The sequence below is a fragment of the Oncorhynchus kisutch genome, linkage group LG17, assembly GCF_002021735.2.
Source record: "Oncorhynchus kisutch isolate 150728-3 linkage group LG17, Okis_V2, whole genome shotgun sequence".
NCBI lineage: Eukaryota > Metazoa > Chordata > Actinopteri > Salmoniformes > Salmonidae > Oncorhynchus > Oncorhynchus kisutch.
This window is the reverse complement of record NC_034190.2, coordinates 83,534,562-83,552,523: the sequence shown is the minus strand read 5'-3', so window position 1 is coordinate 83,552,523 and position 17,962 is coordinate 83,534,562. Positions and strand designations below refer to the sequence as shown.

At 45.6% G+C, this 17,962-nt stretch overlaps 1 protein-coding gene across 1 annotated transcript in view; it reads right to left on the bottom strand.

Annotated features, from left to right (window-relative positions):
* The window catches only part of LOC109884084 (transcription elongation factor A protein 2), a 47,251-nt gene that overhangs the window by 13,519 nt on the left and 15,770 nt on the right, over window positions 1-17,962 (bottom strand). Inside the window, exons 6-9 of the mRNA XM_031794841.1 lie at window positions 11,146-11,202; window positions 10,852-11,006; window positions 9,339-9,485; window positions 6,689-6,760 (exon numbers count right to left, since the gene is read on the bottom strand). Coding sequence (XP_031650701.1) covers window positions 6,689-6,760; window positions 9,339-9,485; window positions 10,852-11,006; window positions 11,146-11,202 — 431 coding nt within the window. The remainder of the gene's footprint in view (window positions 1-6,688; window positions 6,761-9,338; window positions 9,486-10,851; window positions 11,007-11,145; window positions 11,203-17,962) is intronic.

Sequence of the window (17,962 nt, the reverse complement as noted above, 5' to 3'; positions counted from 1 at the left end):
GTGTGTATATCTAGGGAGCAGAGTAGTGTATATATCTAGGGAGCAGGGTAGTGTATATAACTAGGGAGCAGGGTAGTGTCTATAACTAGGGAGCAGGGTAGTGTATATAACTAGGGAGCAGGGTAGTGTCTATAACTAGGGAGCAGGGTACTGTCTATAACTAGGGAGCAGGGTAGTGTATATAACTAGGGAGCAGGGTAGTGTATATAACTAGGGAGCAGGGTAGTGTCTATAACTAGGGAGCAGGGTAGTGTATATATCTAGGGAGCAGGGTAGTGTATATAACATGGGAGCAGGGTAGTGTATATATCTAGGGAGCAGGGTAGTGTATATAACTAGGGAGCAGGGTAGTGTCTATAACATGGGAGCAGGGTATGGTATATATCTAGGGAGCAGGGTAGTGTATATAACTAGGGAGCAGGGTAGTGTATATAACTAGGGTAGTGTATATAACTAGGGAGCAGGGTAGTGTATATAACTAGGGAGCAGGGTAGTGTCTATAACTAGGGAGCAGGGTAGTGTATATATCTAGGGAGCAGGGTAGGGTTTATAACTAGGTAGCAGGGTAGTGTATATATCTAGGGAGCAGGGTAGTGTATATAACTAGGGAGCAGGGTAGTGTCTATAACTAGGGAGCAGGGTAGTGTATATAACTAGGGAGAAGGGTAGTGTCCTATAACTAGGGAGCAGGGTAGTGTATATAACTAGGGAGCAGGGTAGTGTCTATAACTAGGGAGCAGGGTACTGTCTATAACTAGGGAGCAGGGTAGTGTATATAACTAGGGAGCAGGGTAGTGTATATAACTAGGGAGCAGGGTAGTGTATATAACTAGGGAGCAGGGTAGTGTGTATAACTAGGGAGCAGGGTAGTGTATATAACTAGGGAGCAGGGTAGTGTCTATAACTAGGGAGCAGGGTAGTGTATATAACTAGGGTAGTGTCTATAACTAGGGAGCAGGGTAGTGTATATAACTAGGGAGCAGGGTAGTGTATATATCTAGGGAGCAGGGTAGTGTCTATAACTAGGGAGCAGGGTAGTGTATATAACTAGGGTAGTGTCTATAACTAGGGAGCAGGGTAGTGTATATAACTAGGGAGCAGGGTAGTGTATATATCTAGGGAGCAGGGTAGTGTGTATATAACTAGGGAGCAGGGTAGTGTCTATAACTAGGGAGCAGGGTAGTGTCTATAACTAGGGAGCAGGGTAGTGTATATATCTAGGGAGCAGGGTAGTGTATATAACTAGGGAGCAGGGTAGTGTGTATATCTAGGGAGCAGAGTAGTGTATATATCTAGGGAGCAGGGTAGTGTGTATAACTAGGGAGCAGGGTAGTGTGTATATCTAGGGAGCAGAGTAGTGTATATATCTAGGGAGCAGGGTAGTGTATATAACTAAGGAGCAGGGTAGTGTGTATATCTAGGGAGCAGAGTAGTGTATATATCTAGGGAGCAGGGTAGTGTGTATAACTAGGGAGCAGGGTAGTGTATATAACTAGGGAGCAGGGTAGTGTATATAACTAGGGAGCAGGGTAGTGTCTATAACTAGGGAGCAGGGTAGTGTTTATATCTAGGGAGAAGGGTAGTGTCTATAACTAGGGAGCAGGGTAGTGTGTATAACTAGGGAGCAGGGTAGTGTCTATAACTAGGGAGCAGGGTAGTGAATATAACTAAGGAGCAGGGTAGTGTGTATAACTAGGGAGCAGGGTAGTGAATATAACTAAGGAGCAGGGTAGTGTGTATAACTAGGGAGCAGGGTAGTGTATATAACTAGGGAGCAGGGTAGTGTCTATAACTAAGGAGCAGGGTAGTGTATATAACTAGGGAGCAGGGTAGTGTCTATAACTAGGGAGCAGGGTAGTGAATATAACTAAGGAGCAGGGTAGTGTGTATAACTAGGGAGCAGGGTAGTGTGTATATCTAGGGAGCAGAGTAGTGTATATATCTAGGGAGCAGGGTAGTGTATATAACTAGGGAGCAGGGTAGTGTCTATAACTAGGGAGCAGGGTAGTGTATATAACTAGGGAGCAGGGTAGTGTCTATAACTAGGGAGCAGGGTACTGTCTATAACTAGGGAGCAGGGTAGTGTATATAACTAGGGAGCAGGGTAGTGTATATAACTAGGGAGCAGGGTAGTGTCTATAACTAGGGAGCAGGGTAGTGTATATATCTAGGGAGCAGGGTAGTGTATATAACTAGGGAGCAGGGTAATGTCTATAACTAGGGAGCAGGGTAGTGTCTATAACTAGGGAGCAGAGTAGTGTATATATATAGGGAGCAGGGTAGTGTATATAACTAGGGAGCAGGGTAGTGTCTATAACTAGGGAGCAGGGTAGTGTATATAACTAGGGAGCAGGGTAGTGTATATAACTAAGGAGCAGGGTAGTGTGTATAACTAGGGAGCAGGGTAGTGTGTATATCTAGGGAGCAGAGTAGTGTATATATCTAGGGAGCAGGGTAGTGTATATAACTAGGGAGCAGGGTAGTGTCTATAACTAGGGAGCAGGGTAGTGTATATAACTAGGGAGCAGGGTAGTGTCTATAACTAGGGAGCAGGGTACTGTCTATAACTAGGGAGCAGGGTAGTGTATATAACTAGGGAGCAGGGTAGTGTATATAACTAGGGAGCAGGGTAGTGTCTATAACTAGGGAGCAGGGTAGTGTATATATCTAGGGAGCAGGGTAGTGTATATAACTAGGGAGCAGGGTAATGTCTATAACTAGGGAGCAGGGTAGTGTCTATAACTAGGGAGCAGAGTAGTGTATATATATAGGGAGCAGGGTAGTGTATATAACTAGGGAGCAGGGTAGTGTCTATAACTAGGGAGCAGGGTAGTGTATATAACTAGGGAGCAGGGTAGTGTATATAACTAAGGAGCAGGGTAGTGTGTATAACTAGGGAGCAGGGTAGTGTGTATATCTAGGGAGCAGAGTAGTGTATATATCTAGGGAGCAGGGTAGTGTATATAACTAGGGAGCAGGGAAGTGTCTATAACTAGGGAGCAGGGTAGTGTATATAACTAGGGAGCAGGGTAGTGACTATAACTAGGGAGCAGGGTACTGTCTATAACTAGGGAGCAGGGTAGTGTATATAACTAGGGAGCAGGGTAGTGTATATAACTAGGGAGCAGGGTAGTGTATATATATATCTAGGGAGCAGGGTAGTGTATATAACTAGGGAGCAGGGTAGTGTGTATATCTAGGGAGCAGAGTAGTGTATATATCTAGGGAGCAGGGTAGTGTGTATAACTAGGGAGCAGGGTAGTGTGTATATCTAGGGAGCCGAGTAGTGTATATATCTAGGGAGCAGGGTAGTGTATATAACTAAGGAGCAGGGTAGTGTGTATATCTAGGGAGCAGAGTAGTGTATATATCTAGGGAGCAGGGTAGTGTGTATAACTAGGGAGCAGGGTAGTGTATATAACTAGGGAGCAGGGTAGTGTATATAACTAGGGAGCAGGGTAGTGTATATAACTAGGGAGCAGGGTAGTGTCTATAACTAGGGAGCAGGGTAGTGTTTATATCTAGGGAGAAATGTAGTGTCTATAACTAGGGAGCAGGGTAGTGTCTATAACTAGGGAGCAGGGTAGTGTATATATCTAGGGAGCAGGGTAGTGTATATAACATGGGAGCAGGGTAGTGTCTATATCTAGGGAGCAGGGTAGTGTATATAACTAGGGAGAAGGGTAGTGTCTATAACATGGGAGCAGGGTATGGTATATATCTAGGGAGCAGGGTAGTGTATATCTAGGGAGCAGGGTAGTGTATATAACTAGGGTAGTGTATATAACTAGGGAGCAGGGTAGTGTATATAACTAAGGAGCAGGGTAGTGTGTATAACTAGGGAGCAGGGTAGTGTGTATATCTAGGGAGCAGAGTAGTGTATATATCTAGGGAGCAGGGTAGTGTATATAACTAGGGAGCAGGGTAGTGTCTATAACTAGGGAGCAGGGTAGTGTCTATAACTAGGGAGCAGGGTAGTGTCTATAACTAGGGAGCAGGGTAGTGTCTATAACTAGGGAGCAGGGTAGTGTCTATAACTAGGGAGCAGGGTACTGTCTATAACTAGGGAGCAGGGTAGTGTATATAACTAGGGAGCAGGGTAGTGTATATAACTAGGGAGCAGGGTAGTGTATATAACTAGGGAGCAGGGTAGTGTGTATAACTAGGGAGCAGGGTAGTGTATATAACTAGGGAGCAGGGTAGTGTCTATAACTAGGGAGCAGGGTAGTGTATATAACTAGGGTAGTGTCTATAACTAGGGAGCAGGGTAGTGTATATAACTAGGGAGCAGGGTAGTGTATATAACTAGGGAGCAGGGTAGTGTCTATAACTAGGCAGCAGGGTAGTGTATATAACTAGGGTAGTGTCTATAACTAGGGAGCAGGGTAGTGTATATAACTAGGGAGCAGGGTAGTGTATATATCTAGGGAGCAGGGTAGTGTGTATATAACTAGGGAGCAGGGTAGTGTCTATAACTAGGGAGCAGGGTAGTGTCTATAACTAGGGAGCAGGGTAGTGTATATATCTAGGGAGCAGGGTAGTGTATATAACTAGGAGCAGGGTAGTGTGTATATCTAGGGAGCAGAGTAGTGTATATATCTAGGGAGCAGGGTAGTGTGTATAACTAGGGAGCAGGGTAGTGTGTATATCTAGGGAGCAGAGTAGTGTATATATCTAGGGAGCAGGGTAGTGTATATAACTAAGGAGCAGGGTAGTGTGTATATCTAGGGAGCAGAGTAGTGTATATATCTAGGGAGCAGGGTAGTGTATATAACTAGGGAGCAGGGTAGTGTCTATAACTAGGGAGCAGGGTAGTGTCTATAACTAGGGAGCAGGGTAGTGTATATAACTAGGGAGCAGGGTAGTGTATATAACTAGGGAGCAGGGTAGTGTCTATAACTAGGGAGCAGGGTAGTGTATATAACTAGGGAGCAGGGTAGTGTCTATAACTAGGGAGCAGGGTACTGTCTATAACTAGGGAGCAGGGTAGTGTATATAACTAGGGAGCAGGGTAGTGTATATAACTAGGGAGCAGGGTAGTGTATATAACTAGGGAGCAGGGTAGTGTGTATAACTAGGGAGCAGGGTAGTGTATATAACTAGGGAGCAGGGTAGTGTCTATAACTAGGGAGCAGGGTAGTGTATATAACTAGGGTAGTGTCTATAACTAGGGAGCAGGGTAGTGTATATAACTAGGGTCCAGGGCAGTGTATATATATCTAGGGAGCAGGGTAGTGTCTATAACTAGGGAGCAGGGTAGTGTATATAACTAGGGTAGTGTCTATAACTAGGGAGCAGGGTAGTGTATATAACTAGGGAGCAGGGTAGTGTGTATATAACTAGGGAGCAGGGTAGTGTCTATAACTAGGGAGCAGGGTAGTGTCTATAACTAGGGAGCAGGGTAGTGTATATATCTAGGGAGCAGGGTAGTGTATATATCTAGGGAGCAGGGTAGTGTGTATAACTAGGGAGCAGGGTAGTGTGTATATCTAGGGAGCAGAGTAGTGTATATATCTAGGGAGCAGGGTAGTGTATATAACTAAGGAGCAGGGTAGTGTGTATATCTAGGGAGCAGAGTAGTGTATATATCTAGGGAGCAGGGTAGTGTGTATAACTAGGGAGCAGGGTAGTGTATATAACTAGGGAGCAGGGTAGTGTATATAACTAGGGAGCAGGGTAGTGTCTATAACTAGGGAGCAGGGTAGTGTTTATATCTAGGGAGAAGGGTGGTGTCTATAACTAGGGAGCAGGGTAGTGTGTATAACTAGGGAGCAGGGTAGTGTCTATAACTAGGGAGCAGGGTAGTGAATATAACTAAGGAGCAGGGTAGTGGTATAACTAGGGAGCAGGGTAGTGTGTATAACTAGGGAGCAGGGTAGTGTGTATATCTAGGGAGCAGAGTAGTGTATATATCTAGGGAGCAGGGTAGTGTATATAACTAGGGAGCAGGGTAGTGTCTATAACTAGGGAGCAGGGTAGTGTATATAACTAGGGAGCAGGGTAGTGTATATAACTAGGGAGCAGGGTAGTGTATATAACTAGGGAGCAGGGTAGTGTCTATAACTAGGGAGCAGGGTAGTGTATATATCTAGGGAGCAGGGTAGTGTATATAACTAGGGAGCAGGGTAATGTCTATAACTAGGGAGCAGGGTAGTGTCTATAACTAGGGAGCAGAGTAGTGTATATATCTAGGGAGCAGGGTATTGTATATAACTAGGGAGCAGGGTAGTGTCTATAACTAGGGAGCAGGGTAGTGTATATAACTAGGGAGCAGGGTAGTGTCTATAACTAGGGAGCAGGGTACTGTCTATAACTAGGGAGCAGGGTAGTGTATATAACTAAGGAGCAGGGTAGTGTGTATAACTAGGGAGCAGGGTAGTGTGTATATCTAGGGAGCAGAGTAGTGTATATATCTAGGGAGCAGGGTAGTGTATATAACTAGGGAGCAGGGTAGTGTCTATAACTAGGGAGCAGGGTAGTGTATATAACTAGGGAGCAGGGTAGTGTCTATAACTAGGGAGCAGGGTACTGTCTATAACTAGGGAGCAGGGTAGTGTATATAACTAGGGAGCAGGGTAGTGTATATAACTAGGGAGCAGGGTAGTGTCTATAACTAGGGAGCAGGGTAGTGTATATATCTAGGGAGCAGGGTAGTGTATATAATTAGGGAGCAGGATACACAGCCTACCTTCCACCGGTTGCCACAGCCGTTGCACAGTACAAATGTAGTCATGGGTTCGTCAGCACTGCGCGTCTGCACCTAGAAAACACAGAGAACGACAGTGTGTACAGCAGGGGTAGGCAACTCAATTCAGCCGTGGGAAGATTTTTGTCGGAGCGGATGGTGCGGGGCATAATGATGGTACCATCCCAGTTCACTATGTCTGTACCTGTGTCCAGTTCACTATGTCGGTACCTGTGTATAGGTCCAGTTCACTATGTCAGTACCTGTGTGTATAGGTCCAGTTCACTATGTCAGTACCTGTGTAGAGGTCCAGTTCACTATGTCGGTACCTGTGTATAGGTCCAGTTCACTATGTCAGTACCTGTGTGTAGAGGTCCAGTTCACTATGTCGGTACCTGTGTAGAGGTCCAGTTCACTATGTCAGTACCTGTGTAGAGGTCCAGTTCACTATGTCGGTACCTGTGTAGAGGTCCAGTTCACTATGTCAGTACCTGTGTAGAGGTCCAGTTCACTATGTCAGTACCTGTGTATAGGTCCAGTTCACTATGTCAGTACCTGTGTAGAGGTCCAGTTCACTATGTCGGTACCTGTGTAGAGGTTCAGTTCACTATGTCAGTACCTGTGTAGAGGTTCAGTTCACTATGTCAGTACCTGTGTCCAGTTCACTATGTCGGTACCTGTGTCCAGTTCACTATGTCGGTACCTGTGTATAGGTCCAGTTCACTATGTCGGTACCTGTGTATAGGTCCAGTTCACTATGTCGGTACCTGTGTAGAGGTCCAGTTCACTATGTCAGTACCTGTGTATAGGTCCAGTTCACTATGTCAGTACCTGTGTAGAGGTCCAGTTCACTATGTCGGTACCTGTGTAGAGGTTCAGTTCACTATGTCAGTACCAGTGTATAGGTCCAGTTCACTATGTCAGTACCTGTGTATAGGTCCAGTTCACTATGTCAGTACCTGTGTAGAGGTTCAGTTCACTATGTCAGTACCTGTGTCCAGTTCACTATGTCGGTACCTGTGTCCAGTTCATTATGTCAGTACCTGTGTAGAGGTCCAGTTCACTATGTCGGTACCTGTGTAGAGGTTCAGTTCACTATGTCAGTACCTGTGTCCAGTTCACTATGTCGGTACCTGTGTATAGGTCCAGTTCACTATGTCGGTACCTGTGTATAGGTCCAGTTCACTATGTCGGTACCTGTGTAGAGGTCCAGTTCACTATGTCGGTACCTGTGTAGAGGTTCAGTTCACTATGTCAGTACCTGTGTCCAGTTCACTATGTCGGTACCTGTGTATAGGTCCAGTTCACTATGTCGGTACCTGTGTATAGGTCCAGTTCACTATGTCGGTACCTGTGTAGAGGTTCAGTTCACTATGTCAGTACCTGTGTATAGGTCCAGTTCACTATGTCAGTACCTGTGTATAGGTCCAGTTCACTATGTCGGTACCTGTGTATAGGTCCAGTTCACTATGTCGGTACCTGTGTATAGGTCCAGTTCACTATGTCGGTACCTGTGTAGAGGTCCAGTTCACTATGTCAGTACCTGTGTATAGGTCCAGTTCACTATGTCAGTACCTGTGTAGAGGTCCAGTTCACTATGTCGGTACCTGTGTAGAGGTCCAGTTCACTATGTCAGTACCTGTGTGTAGGTGCAGTTCACTATGTCGGTACCTGTGTCCAGTTCACTATGTCGGTACCTGTGTATAGGTCCAGTTCACTATGTCGGTACCTGTGTCCAGTTCACTATGTCGGTACCTGTGTAGAGGTCCAGTTCACTATGTCGGTACCTGTGTAGAGGTTCAGTTCACTATGTCAGTACCTGTGTCCAGTTCACTATGTCGGTACCTGTGTATAGGTCCAGTTCACTATGTCGGTACCTGTGTAGAGGTCCAGTTCACTATGTCAGTACCTGTGTATAGGTCCAGTTCACTATGTCGGTACCTGTGTAGAGGTTCAGTTCACTATGTCAGTACCTGTGTATAGGTCCAGTTCACTATGTCGGTACCTGTGTATAGGTCCAGTTCACTATGTCGGTACCTGTGTATAGGTCCAGTTCACTATGTCGGTACCTGTGTAGAGGTCCAGTTCACTATGTCAGTACCTGTGTATAGGTCCAGTTCACTATGTCAGTACCTGTGTAGAGGTCCAGTTCACTATGTCGGTACCTGTGTAGAGGTCCAGTTCACTATGTCAGTACCTGTGTGTAGGTGCAGTTCACTATGTCGGTACCTGTGTCCAGTTCACTATGTCGGTACCTGTGTATAGGTCCAGTTCACTATGTCGGTACCTGTGTCCAGTTCACTATGTCGGTACCTGTGTAGAGGTCCAGTTCACTATGTCGGTACCTGTGTAGAGGTTCAGTTCACTATGTCAGTACCTGTGTCCAGTTCACTATGTCGGTACCTGTGTATAGGTCCAGTTCACTATGTCGGTACCTGTGTCCAGTTCACTATGTCGGTACCTGTGTATAGGTCCAGTTCACTATGTCGGTACCTGTGTAGAGGTCCAGTTCACTATGTCAGTACCTGTGTATAGGTCCAGTTCACTATGTCAGTACCTGTGTGTAGGTGCAGTTCACTATGTCAGTACCTGTATAGAGGTCCAGTTCACTATGTCAGTACCTGTGTGTAGGTGCAGTTCACTATGTCGTTACCTGTGTGTAGGTGCAGTTCTTGCCCCTGCATTTGCCACATTGAAACATGTCCGTCTCGGTCCCGCCCACTTTAGACAGCTGGTGCTCTCTGATGGCGTCCTTGGTCAACGTCTTCCTCATCTCTTTCAGCTCCGCGCTCGCCATCTCCTGTTGGGTCACACACAGACAGAACCTTTACAGGACGGTCTCAGCATCAGAGATGAAGCACAAACCACACTGTTTTAGAGTAGAACCCTTTATATTTTCCAAAGCACCTGTCAAGGCGTCCGAATGCTTGTTTTTGTTTTTTCCTCGGACTGTTCCCGGAAAGAAAAAAAGAAAGGAAAGGAAAAGTCGAAGTCGGTAGCTGAAGTCCACGCCCCCTTCGTTCTGTGATTGGTCAACAGTAGGGTTTTCTACAAAGATTTTTTTTGTTGTAATTCAACGAGAGACGACTCGCTTTCATGTAACAACATATAAATAAAACAAATCCAAATACTGCACCAAACATCTCTGTTAGATGTACACATGTAGTTATCTTAGATTATTCTGGCTCCGACGTCTTTGTTTTTCAAGCGAAGGTCTTTTAAGGGATTATGCGAGCTCACTAGTTTGGTTGTGGCCTGGTTAGACACCAGCTGAACTGAAGCACGATGCCTTACTATTAGAACATGAAATACACAGACACCTCTCTCTCACACTACACACACTCCCCCCCCACACACACACTCCCCCCCCACACACACACACTCCCCCCCACACACACACTCCCCCCCACACACACACACTCCCCCCCACACACACACTCCCCCCCCACACACACACTCCCCCCCACACACACACACACTCCCCCCCCCCACACACACACTCCCCCCCCACACACACACTCCCCCCCCCACACACACTCCCCCCCACACACACACTCCCCCCCACACACACACACTCCCCCCCACACACACACTCCCCCCCACACACACACACTCCCCCCCACACACACACTCCCCCCCCCCCACACACACACTCCCCCCCACACACACACTCCCCCCACACACACACTCCCCCCCACACACACACACTCCCCCCACACACACACTCCCCCCCCCACACACACACTCCCCCCCCACACACACACTCCCCCCCCACACACACACTCCCCCCCCCACACACACACTCCCCCCCACACACACACTCCCCCCCACACACACACTCCCCCCCACACACACACACTCCCCCCCACACACACACTCCCCCCCCCACACACACACTCCCCCCCCCACACACACACTCCCCCCCACACACACACTCCCCCCCACACACACACTCCCCCCCCCACACACACACTCCCCCCCACACACACACACTCCCCCCCACACACACACTCCCCCCCACACACACACCTCCCGCCCCCACGCTCCCCATACACACACCTCCCCCCCACACACACCTCTCGCCCACGCTCCCCACACACACACCTCCCCCGCACACAGACCCCACCCCACGCTCCCCCTCCCCCGCACACAGACCCCCCATTTACCTCAGCGGCCATGTTAGCGATACGGTCAGCTGAGATGTTTCCAGCGAGGACGTTGCGTCGGAGGTCCGGGTTCTTCTGGTCCTTCAGGTTGGAGATACGGCTCCTCAGTCTGGACTTGTACTTCTGGTCTGTAGACTTAAACTCCTGATAGATACGTGAAGCAGGGAGAGTGAAGGAGAACCAGAAACAGAACGACAACAAGAACAACTCTGTCCTCACACTATTACAATGTGTCTGGTCCTCACCACACCACCAGAAACAGAACGACAACAAGAACACAGGTGGAAAGGATATAGTCCTCAATCTGAGCAGCCAAATTGTCCGTGTCTGCTCCAATGGGCTTGTAGTCATCTGGAATATCAAACAGAGTAGTCAGCTATTGGTCAATCCTCAAAAAAAGGAGGCTTTAGATTGTGATACCGTTACTCGAGGTAGAACAGAACACTACCGTGTTTACCCCTCTATCCAAGGTCTCCCTTATATTAAAACGGTTGTATAAAAAATATGCAGAATAATCATTTATGGCTGAAGGGGGTCATAAGGTCATTTAACCCAATATTTCAAGTTGTGATGTTAGAGATCAAATGTGGGATACAAGTCGTCATTCATAGACAAACAACATTAGCATATCTTAACGCATCTTAAAAGTAAACAGAGACCCGTCAAACACAGATGAAAATAGGTTGGAAATACCAACTGTGAATGTTTATGATAAATGTAGACATCACTTTTTTTTTGGTAGCTGTTCAATAGACAACTTTCCAAATGTTGCTTTCACTCAGTGCTGCATGGCCAAGGCTAGCTTTTTCAAGCAGAAATTTGCTTCCTGCAACACTAACTCAAAAAAGTTCTGGGACACTGTAAAGTCCATGGAGAATAAGAACACCTCCTCCCAGCTGCCCACTGCACTGAAGATAGGAAACACTGTCACCACTGATAAATCCACCATAATTGAGAATTTCAATAAGCATTTTTCTACGGCTGGCCATGCTTTCCACCTGGCTACTCCTACCCCGGACAACAGCACTGCACCCCCAATAGCAACTCGCCCAAGCCTTCCCCATTTCTCCTTCTCCCAAATCCATTCAGCTGATGTTCTGAAAGAGCTGCAAAATCTGGACCCCTACAAATCAGCCGGGCTAGACAATCTGGACCCTTTCTTCCTAAAATTATCTGCCGAAATTGTTGCCACCCCTATTACTAGCCTGTTCAACCTCTCTTTCGTGTCGTCTGAGATTCCCAAAGATTGGAAAGCAGCTGCGGTCATTCCCCTCTTCAAAGGGGGGGACACTCTTGACCCAAACTGCTACAGACCTATATCTATCCTACCGTGCCTTTCTAAGGTCTTCGAAAGCCAAGTCAACAAACAGATTACCGACCATTTCGAATCTCACCATACCTTCTCTGCTATGCAATCCGGTTTCAGAGCTGGTCATGGGTGCACCTCAGCCACGCTCAAGGTCCTAAACGATATCTTAACCGCCATCGATAAGAAACATTACTGTGCAGCCGTATTCATTGATCTGGCCAAGGCTTTCGACTCTGTCAATCACCATATCCTCATCGGCAGACTCGACAGCCTTGGTTTCTCAAATGATTGCCTCGCCTGGTTCACCAACTACTTCTCTGATAGAGTTCAGTGTGTCAAATCGGAGGGTCTGCTGTCCGGACCTCTGGCAGTCTCTATGGGGGTGCCACAGGGTTCAATTCTTGGACCGACTCTCTTCTCTGTATACATCAATGAGGTCGCTCTTGCTGCTGGTGAGTCCCTGATCCACCTCTACGCAGACGACACCATTCTGTATACTTCCGGCCCTTCTTTGGACACTGTGTTAACAACCCTCCAGGCAAGCTTCAATGCCATACAACTCTCCTTCCGTGGCCTCCAATTGCTCTTAAATACAAGTAAAACTAAATGCATGCTCTTCAACCGATCGCTACCTGCACCTACCCGCCTGTCCAACATCACTACTCTGGACGGCTCTGACTTAGAATACGTGGACAACTACAAATACTTAGGTGTCTGGTTAGACTGTAAACTCTCCTTCCAGACCCATATCAAACATCTCCAATCCAAAGTTAAATCTAGAATTGGCTTCCTATTTCGCAACAAAGCATCCTTCACTCAGGCTGCCAAACATACCCTTGTAAAACTGACCATCCTACCAATCCTCGACTTTGGCGATGTCATTTACAAAATAGCCTCCAATACCCTACTCAACAAATTGGATGCAGTCTATCACAGTGCAATCCGTTTTATCACCAAAGCCCCATATACTACCCACCATTGCGACCTGTACGCTCTCGTTGGCTGGCCCTCGCTTCATACTCGTCACCAAACCCACTGGCTCCATGTCATCTACAAGACCCTGCTAGGTAAAGTCCCCCCTTATCTCAGCTCGCTGGTCACCATAGCATCTCCCACCTGTAGCACACGCTCCAGCAGGTATATCTCTCTAGTCACCCCCAAAACCAATTCTTTCTTTGGCCGCCTCTCCTTCCAGTTCTCTGCTGCCAATGACTGGAACGAACTACAAAAATCTCTGAAACTGGAAACACTTATCTCCCTCACTAGCTTTAAGCACCAACTGTCAGAGCAGCTCACACATTACTGCACCTGTACATAGCCCACCTATAATTTAGCCCAAACAACTACCTCTTTCCCAACTGTATTTAATTTTAATTTATTTATTTATTTTGCTCCTTTGCACCCCATTATTTTTTATTTCTACTTTGCACATTCTTCCATTGCAAAACTACCATTCCAGTATTTTACTTGCTATATTGTATTTACTTTGCCATCATGGCCTTTTTTGCCTTTACCTCCCTTCTCACCTCACATTGTATATAGACTTGTTTATACTGCATTATTGACTGTATGTTTGTTTTTACTCCATGTGTAACTCTGTGTCGTTTTATCTGTCGAACTGCTTTGCTTTATCTTGGCCAGGTCGCAATTGTAAATGAGAACTTGTTCTCAACTTGCCTACCTGGTTAAATAAAGGTTAAATAAATAAATAAATAAAAAATGACATAAATGCACACAGTTACATTATATTTGTTTATGTTGTTGTTATTGTAATCAGCTCTAAGGCAAGACGGCTCAGACACTTAAAACTGACATTTTTTTTCAGACTAAAGTTCCTCTGTGGATTGTATAGGTTTATCCCTTACGTTTGACTCCAAATCCAATATGGCCTCCAAAATCCAATATGGCTGCCAAAATACCATTAAAAAGTGGTTTAGTCATCTGTATACACTGAGTATACATAACATTAAGAAGACAAGGCTGCAGACTCAGAGCATAACGCTGACCGGCTGGAGAGTGTCTTCACTGTCATGTATCAACCTGACCCTGTCTGTAATACCTACATGTCTCAACCTGACCCTGACCCAGTCTGTAATACCTACATGTCTCAACCTGACCCTGACCCAGTCTGTAATACCTACATGTCTCAACCTGACCCAGTCTGTAATACCTACATGTCTCAACCTGACCCAGTCTGTAATACCTACATGTCTCAACCTGACCCAGTCTGTAATACCTACATGTTCAACCTGACCCTGACCCAGTCTGTAATACCTACATGTTCAACCTGACCCAGTCTGTAATACCTACATGTCTCAACCTGACCCAGTCTGTAATACCTACATGTCTCAACCTGACCCAGTCTGTAATACCTACATGTCTCAACCTGACCCTGACCCAGTCTGTAATACCTACATGTCTCAACCTGACCCAGTCTGTAATACCTACATGTCTCAACCTGACCCAGTCTGTAATACCTACATGTCTCAAACTGACCCAGTCTGTAATACCTACATGTCTCAACCTGACCCAGTCTGTATTACCTACATGTCTCAACCTGACCCAGTCTGTAATACCTACATGTCTCAACCTGACCCAGTCTGTAATACCTACATGTCTCAACCTGACCCAGTCTGTAATACCTACATGTCTCAACCTGACCCAGTCTGTAATACCTACATGTCTCAACCTGACCCAGTCTGTAATACCTACATGTCTCAACCTGACCCAGTCTGTAATACCTACATGTCTCAACCTGACCCAGTCTGTAATACCTACATGTTCAACCTGACCCAGTCTGTAATACCTACATGTTCAACCAGACCCAGTCTGTAATACCTACATGTCTCAACCTGACCCAGTCTGTAATACCTACATGTCTCAACCTGACCCAGTCTGTAATACCTACATGTTCAACCTGACCCTGACCCAGTCTGTAATACCTACATGTTCAACCTGACCCAGTCTGTAATGCCTACATGTCTCAACCTGACCCAGTCTGTAATACCTACATGTCTCAACCTGACCCAGTCTGTAATACCTACATGTCTCAACCTGACCCAGTCTGTAATACCTACATGTCTCAACCTGACCCTGACCCAGTCTGTAATACCTACATGTCTCAACCTGACCCTGACCCAGTCTGTAATACCTACATGTTCAACCTGACCCTGTCTGTAATACCTACATGTCTCAACCTGACCCAGTCTGTAATACCTACATGTCTCAACCTGACCCAGTCTGTAATACCTACATGTCTCAACCTGACCCTGACCCAGTCTGTAATACCTACATGTCTCAACCTGACCCAGTCTGTAATACCTACATGTTCAACCTGACCCTGACCCAGTCTGTAATACCTACATGTCTCAACCTGACCCAGTCTGTAATACCTACATGTCTCAACCTGACCCAGTCTGTAATGCATTGGTCTGTGCAGTAACCCCAACATCCCTAATAAGGACAAATGCCATTTATGACAAATAAGAAGCACCCTTAGGATGGTAGAAGTTGCTGTATGTGATCGTTTTACAGTGGATTGGCTGTGAGATAGTGGTCTTTATGTATGATCCACCTCTTTTACTGTCCATCAAAGCCCAGGCATCATCTTCAGATGTAGATGTGTGGAGTTGTACTATGTACCCCACAACCACCAACACTTCTTAGTCATAGTCTAGGAGTACACTTTAACCAGCCTCTAAGTAATCTGAGGACCCCTTCACTCTCCACTTCTCCTGCTGGCCGTGGCCCCAGTCCATAATCACCCACACTCAATATCGGCCAAATCATCATTATGTAAAGGTACTTCTGTTTTATATTTGTAATACATTATACATTTTTTTTCCTTTTCGCTTTTGTCATTATGGGGTATTGTGATGTCATTATGGGGTATTGTGATGTCATTATGGGGTATTGTGATGTAATTACGGGGTATTGTGATGTCATTATGGGATATTGTGATGTCATTATGGGGTATTGTGATGTCATTATGGGGTATTGTGATGTCATTACGGGGTATTGTGATGTCATTATGGGGTATTGTGATGTCATTATGGGGTATTGTGATGTCATTATGGGGTATTGTGTGTAGATTGATGAGAGGGAAAAAAACATTGAAACCGTTTTAGAATAAAGCCGTGACGTATCAAAATGTGGATGAAGGGAAGGGGTCTGAATACTTTCTGAATGAACTGTTTACAGGTCTATATTTCCTAGATGCATTAAGATATCCTAACGTTCTTTGTTTGTATTTGTAAGGCAGACAATTTACTATTGTAAATATCAGAGCTTTCAATATAGTGTTACATGACCTTATGTTGACCACCAATGACTACGGCATTATTCTGCACCATTTGAGTTAAATAGGTGTCGTAATATCTATTGAATCACTGTTACAATAAAATATTTTTACACAACAACATTTACACCTCGGGAAGAGGGGTATCTCAACATTTAACTGGCCTACAGCGCCTTGCAAAAGTATTCATCCCCCTTGGCGTTTTTTCCTGTTTTGTTGCTTTACAACCTGTAATTTAAATAGATTTTTATTTTGGATTTCATGTAATGGACAGACACAAAATAGTCCAAATTGGTGAAGTGAAAAAAAAAAAGACTTCTTTCAAACATTTCTCAAAAATAAAAAATGTAAAAGTGGTGTGTGCATATGTATTCACCCCCTTTGCTATGAAGCCCCTAAATAAGATCTGGTGCAACCAATTACCTTCAGAAGTCACATAATTAGTTAAATAAAGTCCACTTGTGTGCAATCTAAGTGTCACCTCATCTGTCACATGATCTCAGTATATACACACACACCTGTTCTGAAAGGCCCCAGAGTCTGCAACACCACTAAGCAAGGATCACCACCAAGCAAGTGGTACCATGAAGATCAAGGAGCTCTCCAAACAGGTCAGTGACAAAGTTGTGAAGTACAGATCAGGGTTGGGTTATTAAAAAATATCATAAAGGTTGAACATCCCACGGAGCACCATTAAATCCATTATTAAAAAATGGAAAGAATATGGGACCACAACAAACCTGCCAAGAGAGGGCTGCCCACCAAAACTCACGGACCAGGCAAGGAGGGCATTAATCAGAGAGGCAACAAAGAGACCAAAGATAACCCTGAAGGAGTTGCAATGCTCCACAGTGGAGATTGGAGTATCTGTCCATAGGACCACTTTAAGCCGTACACTCCACAGAGCTGGGCTTTACAGAAGAGATTGGAGTATCTGTCCATAGGACCACTTTAAGCCGTACACTCCACAGAGCTGGGCTTTACAGAAGAGATTGGAGTATCTGTCCATAGGACCACTTTAAGTCATACACTACACAGAGCTGGGCTTTACGGAAGAGATTGGAGTATCTGTCCATAGGACCACTTTAAGCCGTACACTCCACAGAGCTGGGCTTTACAGAAGAGATTGGAGTATCTGTCCATAGGACCACTTTAAGTCATACACTACACAGAGCTGGGCTTTACGGAAGAGATTGGAGTATCTGTCCATAGGACCACTTTAAGTCATACACTCCACAGAGCTGGGCTTTACAGAAGAGATTGGAGTATCTGTCCATAGGACCACTTTAAGCCGTACACTCCACAGAGCTGGGCTTTACGGAAGAGATTGGAGTATCTGTCCATAGGACCACTTTAAGTCATACACTCCACAGAGCTGGGCTTTACAGAAGAGATTGGAGTATCTGTCCATAGGACCACTTTAAGTCATACACTCCACAGAGCTGGGCTTTACGGAAGAGTGGCCAGAAAAAAGCCATTGCTTAAAGAAAATAAATAAGAAAAAA